Source organism: Haliotis cracherodii, unplaced genomic scaffold, assembly GCF_022045235.1.
Source record: "Haliotis cracherodii isolate W230 unplaced genomic scaffold, xgHalCrac1.p SCAF_5, whole genome shotgun sequence".
Taxonomy (NCBI): Eukaryota; Metazoa; Mollusca; class Gastropoda; order Lepetellida; family Haliotidae; genus Haliotis; species Haliotis cracherodii.
The window spans coordinates 67,288,429-67,299,567 of record NW_027266308.1 but is presented as its reverse complement, the minus strand read 5'-3'; the positions used below and the strand labels follow the sequence as shown (position 1 = coordinate 67,299,567).

Genomic DNA, 11,139 nt, shown 5'->3' with positions numbered 1-11,139 from the left:
ATCTATTATCTATGATAACGAATGTAACTAATATATACCATCACGTCTATAACGAATATATACCATCACGGGTATAACGAATATATACCATCACGGGTATAACGAATATATACCATCACGGGTATAACTTATACATACGTTCACGGGTATAACTAATATAAATCATCAGGGGTATAACTAATATATACCATCACGGGTGTAACTAAGATATAACATCCCGGGTAAAACGAATATATACCACCACGGGTATATCCAATATAAACCATCACTGGTATAACGAATATATACCATCACGGGTATAACCAATATATACCATCACGGGTATAACTAATATATACCATCACGGGTAGGACTAATATATGCCATCACAGGTATAACGAATATATATCATCACGGGTATCGAATATATACTATCACGGGTATAACTAACCAACGTGTCTCATTCCTACCTTCAATGTTGTGACCCCTGAAGATCCGGGGTAGAATAGGTCTTCAGCAACCCATGCTTGCCGTAAAAGGTGACTATGCTTGTTGTAAGAGGCGACTAACGGGATCGGGTGGTATGCCCAATTGTATCCCAATTGCGTCGATCGATGCTCATGACATCAATCACTGGATTGTCTGGTCCACACTCGATTATTTACAGACCACCGTCATATAGTTGGAATATTGCTAAGTGCGGCGTTAAACAACAAACAAAACAACTAACGCCAACACCGGGTATATTCAAATATACGGACACTTCATATGACATTCATTTTATTATCTCCCAATGTTGCTAGGGGGCACGGGTGGCCCAGTCGTCTAAGGCGCCGCGATCCGCTGTGCAGAGTTGCGTCCCTTAGGCACTCCAGAAACCTATGATTGTGGGTTCGAATCCCGGTTCGCCCCGATTATGTTTCAAGGTTTGTCAGCAGCATACCCGTGCTCGTGGGTTTCACCGAAGTGGTAAACGTCTGAGACCTGCATCACTTCGGGCTTACCTCCCACATTAAGCTGACACGTCGTGATATAACTGGAATAATGTTAAACCCAACTCACTCACCCAATGTTGCTGATGCTGACCCAGCGTCACGTTGAAGCTAAAATGTCAGTGATCGCAGACACCTTCATCCGTGTTCTTAAATAGACCACACTACCTCTGTTTTTTAATCCACACCCAGTGTTGAGTGTTCCTTGGGAAGGAAATGTGTCAGGGAAACATGTATGACGAAAGAGTCTACCACCACATCGTGAGTCACTGTGTCAGCATGTTGTACTTTAGCGATGTATCCGCATAAGGCGGAAGTAGCAGAATAGATATCACACACTGACACACATGTTCACGGAGTGTGTGAAGATATGTTATTGGTGTGAAAACACACTCTGATTTGAGATTTCATTTAGAAAGTAAACATTATCTTCAAATTCTGTCTTGAGAAAAAATCTATAAATGTATTTGTTACATTCAATTTTAAGATCTCCTTTTCACAAATCCATAAACATATCTCATGTATCTCAGTACAATTTTAACGTGTCAAAACAGAAAGAAATAATGTCAGAATATTATCTTAATATCATACACTTCATGAAGGTTTACCGTCACAATAGTTTATTCAAACGTTATTTAGTGAGTGAGTATGTTTTACGCCGCTTTTAGCAATATTCCAGCCATATCCCGGCGGGGGACACCAGAAATGGGTTTCACACGTTGCACCCATGTCGGGAATCGAACCCGGGTCTTCGGCGTGAAGAGCGAACGCTTTAACCACTAGGCTACCCGACTGCCTTGGTCTTGAGATCACATCAAATGGTAATCAACGTATATGTCGTCACATAAGGTCTTGGTATCTCCAGAGTTAGTTGTCCTTGAGATGTACATGAAGTAAAGATAACTTTGTGAGTCGATCTGCGAGTCGATTCTCCATGGAAATTAATTTAATCAACAAATAAAAAAACAAAGTGAAAACTCGCTTATAGGAATTTAACGAACTCGATAAAAGTACGAAGTAACATGTGATCATGTCAAAGCATCCTTATCGCCGTTGGGGTAAAATATCGGCACTCCGCTTGTCTCGAACAAATAACACATTCTCGGTGGTTCCCACGACTTCCAATCCAACTCCGCCTATCTTTCCTCACAATCAGTTGGAGATGGAGTAGAGGCGGACAGGATATTTCAGTTGTTTGAAAGAAGTCGGCTGACCATAGTTGGTCTCCCAGCTTTGCGGCCGATGCATATCGTTAATACACTTCCGGCGTTCTATTACCCGCCGTAATCTGTTCTCCTTCCTCATCGTCAAGATTCTTGGGGAAACACTGACGTCATGGACCGAGGTGGAAATGTTGTCGACCAGATTCGGCACGTCCCAGCTCTGCTTAATGTCTTCCCACGTCATCCATGAGGTAGTCCCAGGATCCCCACGATAGCCAATCGTGTGGTACGTCTTGGGGACGGCGCAGGGGAAATGGTGGCATTTCTGCTTAGATTTCAACGGGTTGTATGTACACCGATGGCCGCTTCTTTGTCGTCTGGTGCTGCTGTGACGTCTGCTGCATGGAATGTCGGGTAAGGTCACACTTGACCTTTGACTATAGGTACAACAAGACGCCATTTCACTATAACGTGGTGTATAACTCTTTTCCAGGTCCAAGTCTCGGAGTTCATCCTCCATGCTCTGAATGCCCTTATCCAATTTTGAAGTTTTGGTTTTGAGTTCCTGGGTCAGAGACTCCACATCCATCTCCAGCTTTCTTTCGGCAGCCTTGTTCCACTTGCGGACCTTCTTGACAGGATGTTCGCCAAAATTTGGAAGCATTTTGGGAGGCATTTTGGGCAACTCAGTTCTTCTGTCGCCCCCTTTCACTTTAACCATCCCCCAGGAGTCGTCACCGTCTTCGGGGGAGATGTCGCTTGACACGTGACCGCTTCGTTCACTCGTGGCACTTGATTTAAAGCTACCATGTTTGACGGGAGGGTGTGGATCACAGCCGTCACCGTCTCGATTGTGTCCTGAAAATGGAGTCGTCATTGTAGACGGTTGTTGCCTCAGTAAAGTTTCTCCCCGCCCCACCGATACTTCACCTGATTGATCCATCTTTTGTTCCGCCGTCTAAGTGCCCAGTCAATTTCTTATCAGCTCTTTACATTATCGAACACGGGACGCCATCGAACTGTAGATATCCGCTTCAACTGTTATCAACACATTTCAATAGTATCAGGCGCCATGTTGTTTAAGGCCTCCATGACCAAATCACTCTCCCTCTCCTGACGAGAGCCCGCGTACCTATTGACCAAATCACACTACCTTCACTTGCCACCACGGGTCGATTATGTAAATATAGAACACGAAACCAGACTCACTGCATGACGACAGTCAAGTGGCAGGAATAATAGCGCTGGGTTTATCTTGCCACAGTTTTGATCATGATTTATTATAACGCCGAGTGAAAGAGTACAAGAGACTTAAGTCCACACAATGAGCTATTGCTAGACTACCAATACTCTCACCGAGGACGGGGAACGATTGGCAGGTAGTGTCAAGTGATCTTATTTCTCTCCAATTTACTGTATGTAATCCCCGCTAGGCTGTGACAGCCCGTCTGTACTTTATGATATAGAGTGTACACTTGATATATAATGAAAATAATTTACACATTCATAGACATATTGTGAACGTAAATATGTATTATGATCCTGTCTAATGTGAAACAATTTCCCTGAAGGTAATAGAACGTAGCCTAGTGGGTAGAGCGTCGGCTCGCCGCGCCGAAGTTACGGGTTCGACTTCAAACAGGATGCTACTGAGTGAAACATTTTGGTGTTCTCCCTTGACACATGGCTGGTTGGTGTTGTTGTTTGTTGTTTAACGCCGCAATATTTCAGCTATATGACGGAGGTCTGTAAATAATCGAGTCTGGATCAGACAATCCAGTGATTGACCTCATGAGCATCGAGCCACGCAATTGGGATACGATGACACCCATCAACCAAGTCAGTGAGCCTGACCACCGATCCCGTTAGTCGCCTCTTACGACAAGCATGGGTTGCTGAAGAGCAATTCTAACCCGGATGTTCACTGGTCCATATGGCTGGTAAATTGTTAAATGTGGGCACAACCACCCTGAAGGACAAAAACAGGATTACTTTTATTATTATGTTTGGATAATATACTTGAAAATCGAGGTTGAGAGTATGTAGAGGACTGTTGATAGTATATAGCCGATATCTAACGTCTTCAGGGTGTGATAAATATAAACAAAGGAAGTCGCTCGGACACCACGTGTTACGGGTAATATCAAGGTAAACATTCGGTTTACAGCGATAATAAGTCACCGGCCCTGAATATTATTACGTTACAGACATTTCACAGGCTGTATTTTTGTGCAGAGTTGCGACCCCTTGAGTCAGGATCGCAGTCTCCCTGTGTCATCGCTGCCGTCAGTGTGAAAGCGCCCGTATAAGAATCTAGAAATTTGACCTCTGATCCCCAATGTAATGACATTAATATTTTTGTGCTTGTCTTTGGGAATGCCATCATGATGAATTTTGTTAAAGTTTTCCACTCACTTTCTATTTCCCAGATTAATTAACGTTTTGTTTGTTTAATCAGATTCGAAATTGAGCATATACGTTCTTACCACACCCTTTGTGTGAAATAGAATATTAAATTGACAAACAACGAAAACGAAACAAGGGGACGAGTATTCGGCTTCACAAAATTCAGGTCATGCATCGTTGCAGGCCGGCCGGAACAGCGGCAGCGATGGTATAAGACAAGTCCGCGAAATGGCTATCGCTGTGAGGAGCTTGCCATATTGGCGCTCGTTCCTTGGTTTGCTGGCGGCACATCAGTGCAAACAGCCGTGCTCTAGCGTCACTGTGGGCTTAAGGTGACGTTCCGCGGCGTAACTGAATTACTCTCCAAAGCTCCGATTACGGCCACCTGCAATAAACTTATATATCCGATTATGTTATGTATTGTGTTTACTGTTCCGATTGTCGCCAAGGCATTCTTAGCGTCTGGTCTTTGAATTCTCACAACGCATTTTCCAGGCCATCTAGCAAGTAAAGCGAACACGATTTCTGCAAAACCAAAAGCAAAAATCGTTGCAGTATTTTCTGGAAAACATTTGGGCAATTCTTGGGATGTCTATCCCGGCTAGTTCATTGCTTGCCCTACAGAACATACAGGGGGTATGGCCACGGGGACTGGCCAGCTCGAAGTCAATATATTTTGAATGGGGTTTCCATGTTCAGCTTCGGCATAATATCTCATGTATCTCAGTACAATTTTAACGTGTCAAAACAGAAAGAAATACTGTCAGAATATTATCTTAATATCATACACTTCATGAAGGTTTACCGTCACAATAGTTTATTCAAACGTTATTTAGTGAGTGAGTGAGTATGGTTTTACGCCGCTTTTAGCAATATTCCAGCAATATCACGGCGGGACACCAGAAACGGGCTTCACACATTGTACTCATGTCGGGAATCGAACCCGGGTCTTCAGCGTGACGAGCGAACGCTTGAACCACTAGGCTACCCCACCGCCCCCAAACGTTATTCAAATAATTGATAACATTACAAAAAGTCATTATTTCAGTTCTGTATTTAAATCCAAGAGGTGTTCTCCACGAAACACATATGATTATTACAGGACTTGCCTAAACGAGACAAAATTAGGTTTAAAGTCTTCAGTTTAAACGTGTAAACCCTTGATATACCTTAATGTGGCCCCCATAAACAAACTATAGAAACGAGGAGCTTACATCGCTAGACCCTGTGTAGGATAATACGTCAGTCGCTACTCAGCCTTAAGAATGAAACACGTGTGAACACATGTGCACCTGACCTAGTCGAGTCTGATGAGGAGAAGGTGTTCCTACATGTCATGTCCACATTCACTGCTGCTTCGACAGCTGAAAATTGACTTCGATGAAGTCTATCTAAAACACATAACTTAAATAACTTAAATACAACAATAGCGTATGCAGAAAATGTTTATCGTCTGTTACATGTTGGCGAGATAATACGCGAAAAAGTGAAAAACACGTGCACCACGGACAACTTCAAATGCACGTGCGGGTAAGGGTATAAAACGATTGCAACGGCAAGTCAGACATTCACAGTGATAAAAAACACACAAAAGAAATGCCACGACTCACAGTCGAACAACGTGAACGAGCCTTGGGTATGGTACAGATGGGAGCCACCCACGCCCTTATTGCACGAACCTTCGGTTGCTCCCCTGTTGCCGTTACCAACTTGATGCAACGTTACAGACAGACAGGGCGGACCGCTGACAGGCCAAGAACAGGCAGACCCAGGGTGACCACGCCCCATGATGACCGGTACTTGCGTACCTTGCACCTCCGAAATCGCTTCCTGACAGTGACGTCATCGGCGACAAATGCCTTAGGTCACAGTGTTAGTCGACAGACAGTGGCCAGGAGACTCAGGGCTCATGGAATCAGGGCTTTTAAACCATGTAGAGGACAGCTATTGACAGCGCAACATCGTCGTCTAGGAATTGAGATGGGCCCGGACTGTACGACGTTGGCAACGACGTGACTGGCAGAGGGTTGTCTTCACTGACGAAAGTCGATTCTGTATGTTTAGGGCTGATGGAAGACAACGTGTTTACCGCCGAAGGGGTGAACGAACGGCGGCGTGTTGCGTGCAGGAGGTCGTACCATATGGTGGAGGGAGTGTCATGTTGTGGGGAGGGATCTGTGGGCAGGAGAGGACTCCGCTGGTCATCGTTGACGGAAACATGACAGTTCAGCGTTACATGGATAACATTCTTCGTCCAATTGTCCTACCATTTCTCCAACAGCAGCCACGTGGTGTCATTAATCAGCATGAAAAAGCTAGAGCCCATACAGCTAGACTTGCCACTAACTTCCTCGCAGCCAACCACGTCAACGTCCTGCCGTGGCCTGCACGCTCACCCGACATGTCCCCCATAGAACACCTCAGGGACTTGATGGATCGTCGTGTTCGACAACGACCACACTCTCCAGTCAACCGACAAGAACTGATCTTGGCCCTCCAAGAAGAATGGCGTTAAATCCCACGTGACCTCATCAGACGACTGATTTTTTCTGTGCGTCGAAGAGTTTTTGCGTGTATTCAGGCATTTAGTGGTCACACACGCTACTAATGACTTGTTATTGAATGTGAGCGATTGTTTATGTTCTCTGCCTTTTGTCCATGTTTCTGAAAGCTCGGGTTTTGTACCACACCCAACTTTGGGGGGCTCTGACGTCATTCTCAGTCGCGGTATGGTTGTCATTTTCAGTGTTGATTATGTTGATATATTGATCTCAATACACTTTACTTCATGCATGTATGTTTTGTTGTTTTTGAGCAAGAGTAATTTCAAACTCTGGTAAAGTTTCTTTTGGACGTCAGTTTATATATGCTTCGAGTATGGGTAGAAAAATTAGATAAAACATTATACATACTTAAGACTGTTATCTTCGTTTTGAGATGTTTAACATTTAAAAGTAGTATTATATAACATTGCTGAGATTAAATTTTGAAGAAACAAAACTTGAGTGTTATGGCGATATTTTTTAGGTGCTACACAGGTGGTATTTCATTTAGAACAATAATGTCCTTCTTATATCATTGAGGTGAGGTGAGGTGAAATGGGGTTTAACGTCGCGTCCAAGATTATTGCACTTATATAGCGACGTGCATGTACGTGTGTGTGTTTGTGTGGCTGCTTGTACTAGTCCGGACTGATGCCGATTTATAGTGCTAGCTCACTGAGATACCATGCCGCAGTTTAACATGAATACCCCACTCAGACAGAGTATAACTGAGGTTGTATTTTTAATCAAAGGTTATGACGACAGACTGTAAAACAGGCATCTATTCGAACCATTTTCAGTGAGGAAGTGTAAGAGGCGACGAACGGGATCGGGTGGTCAGGCTCGCTGACTTGGTTGATGCATGTCATCGATCTCAATTGCGTGGATCGATGCTCATGGTGTCAATCACTGGATTGTCTGGTCCAGACTCGATTATTTACAGACCTCCGTCATATTGCTGTAGGGGCGGTCGGGTAGCCTAGTGGTTAAAGCGTTCGCCCATTCACGCGGAAGACGCGGGTTCGAATCCTGACATCGGTACAATGTGTGAAGCCCATTTCTGGTGTCCCCCGCCGTGATATTGCTGGAATATTGCTAAAAGCGGCGTAAAACCATACTCACTCACTCACTATAGCTGTAATATTGCTGAGTGCGGCGTTAAACAACAAACAAACAAAATCTTTCATAATCACAAAGACTTCTTTCATTCAATATATATAGCCGGCTAATGTTTTTATGGTTTCAGTAAAAAATAGACCCGCGTGCATGGTTTTTAAACATGTAATTTCTCGGCCAGTATGGCTATTCAGTATTTGGGGGCACAAGAAATGGCACCCAGTCCTACGTGTACATTCATCCGAAGGAACTAAGCCAGGACGTCGCGCTGCTTTCCAAACTGGTCTGGGTGAGTCACACTGGCTGAATGTTCTACCGCATTCACCATGTTTATAGATTTTTCCTTCCTAGCATGTTTTCCAAACAGTCGACAGTTTTACACCACACGCATTTTTATTACATACAGTAAACTACGGTTATAACGAACACGCTTATAACGAACTGACGGATATAACGAACTTACTTTTTGGTCCCGACTATTTGCTGTAGTTATGCTGTATATATGCTTATACCGAACTACGGTTATAACGAACTAAAATTAGTAGTCCCCTTGAGTTCGTTATAACCGTACTTTACTGTACATCCCTTTCAGCGTGAGTCATGACTCGATAAGCACTTCCCCGTGTGTAATTCATTACTATCCGTAAATTGTTCTACGTTCATCAAGAGTCGTACGACTAACTGCTTCACTGATTAAAAACACAGGTCGTCTTTGTCAATTCTTACATCATTTTACCTTTTATCGGTTCCGCCCTCTTTGTCTCTTTGTAGAGTCATGCATGTCTATTAGCATGGCATTTGGCTCATGAATGTTCTACTCAGGTTTCTGACGTTGATCGTGAAACCCACGAGCCCAGGTATGGTGCTGACAGGCCGAGAAACATATTCGGGAGAACCGGTATTCGAAACAACAATCATAGGCTTTTGTCGTGCCCACAAGGGACGTAACTCGGTTCAGCGAATTGCGATGCCTGAGCCACACGTCCCCCCCATCTTCCCGAGGCAAGGGAGATAACTGTTTACAGTCAGATTTTTTCTTTTGTCAGTTAAACCCTTTGCTAGGAAGGATGATGATCGCCACTTCCCACCCCACCCCACCCCACCCCACCCCACACCACACCACCCCCACCCCCACCCCACCCCACCCCCTCAATGTACAGTGTTTATGATTGATAACTGTGGTGAAATACTCCCCCGAAGCAGTTATCCAGGATTGTTTTCACAGAGTCCCGATTGTGAAATATATATTAGCAGCTATGAAATATGACAAGCCCTCTGTATTCCCTCATGTCGCTGCCGATAAATGGGCGACTGCACTATTCTGGTATAAACATAAATCGATTTCATCCATAAATCAATTTGAATTATCTCAGGTGAGAACAGGTTTCCAGTTCGGCTGAGAACAAGTGTCCCAAGGCCGTGGTGACGTCACGCTAGGGAATATTAGTTGATTGTAAAGAGCCCAACACAACCAGTATAACATCCGAGATAACATTGAGATCGATAGATCCAGAGCACAGTGACATGACAGTTATACTCTAGTCAGAAGACAAAATGTTTCTGTATCTTTTTTTTTAATGACAATAAATGTTGTCTCTGCTAGTGACTTTCTTGCATACTGATGGTATTAATTTCCAGGTGTGTTGGTATTGATTTCCAGGTATATTCTCGTGGAGGAAACGAGGCGACAAACGTCGACAATAGCCGGTGTAGATCAAATGAACACATGTTAGGTTTTTAGTTATATCGGCGTGTATGAACAGAGGTGTGCTTTAGGGACTTCGTGGATTTAGTGTTGCCACGTATCCAAGCGTCCCGTTGATAATGAAGACGTTACAACAGCTTCACTAAGTTTACGTGGCGCTCGAGTAGCTCATTGGTAGAAGTCGTGGTTCGATTCCCAACACCGCTCACGCTACCTTCACAATATAAGTGTGCGTGCGCGCGTGCGTGCGTGCGTGCGTGCGTGCGTGTGTGTGTGTGTGTGTGTGGTAGGGGGGGGGGGGTGTACTTTAACCATGTCCTCTACTTTCTTTCTAAACACAATCTGAACTGCATAAAGTCCAATCCCCTGAAACCCATCGACTGATTGTGCAGGTTTCAACAATAGTGATACATAGTGATGCATGAAGTTTTTTAAATCCCATACAAAATGAAATTGCCTGCCCCTGAAAATAAAATGCTTTAATGTCTTTTTCCGGAACAAATAGATCCCACCACCCCGGCTCTTCCATGAATCGCTTATATTTAACAATCATTATGTGAGGACGTGGTTTGATTAACGTTGGGGCTCTTCGTGATAGAATTGTTTTATGCTCTTTTGCACACATGTATTTGTCTGATAATCCTCTTGTGAAGCATGTCAAGACTCACGATGAAAGCAAGGCATTCCACAGTTTTCTAAAAGAAGGCTTTCGGCTCAGGACCAGTCACTTCCAACTCGAAACCATCTATGTGTGATTTTGCATCAAAATGTCAATATGAAATGTAGATTATGTAATGAATTTAATGAGACTGTCCATCACATTGTGAGTGGATGCCCAGCTTTGGCACAAACACAGAATCTTAAACGACATGATGGTGTAGCTCGAACATTTCATTACCGTCTTCGCCATGTTTGTGGTTTTGACACAGAGGTCAATCCATGGTACGACCCGGAATATGTAGAGGGCGTCATGGAAAATGATAAATACAAAATTCTTTGGAATAGGCCTATTTACAGCCTCAGACGTATCCAGGCCAACAAACCTGATCTTGTCCTTTTTGATAAATCCAATAAAATCATTTATATTATTGAATATTCTGTCCTTTTGATACTAATAGGATTGACAAGATACAGGAAAACATGCCAAATATGCAGACCTCGCTTTCGAAATATCACTCTTGCATCCCAAGTACCAAGTTGTCCGACTCCCCATTGTTCTCGATGCCTTAGGTTTG

At 43.8% G+C, this 11,139-nt stretch overlaps 1 protein-coding gene across 1 annotated transcript; it reads right to left on the bottom strand.

The window, feature by feature from the left end:
* Positions 1-1,925: 1,925 nt before the first annotated feature.
* Positions 1,926-3,366, bottom strand: LOC139443978 (uncharacterized). The gene has a single exon (XM_071224866.1). The coding sequence runs from the start codon at positions 3,075-3,077 to the stop codon at positions 2,124-2,126; it is 954 nt and encodes a 317-aa protein (XP_071080967.1). The 5' UTR covers positions 3,078-3,366; the 3' UTR covers positions 1,926-2,123.
* Between the last annotated feature and the right edge of the window lie 7,773 nt (positions 3,367-11,139).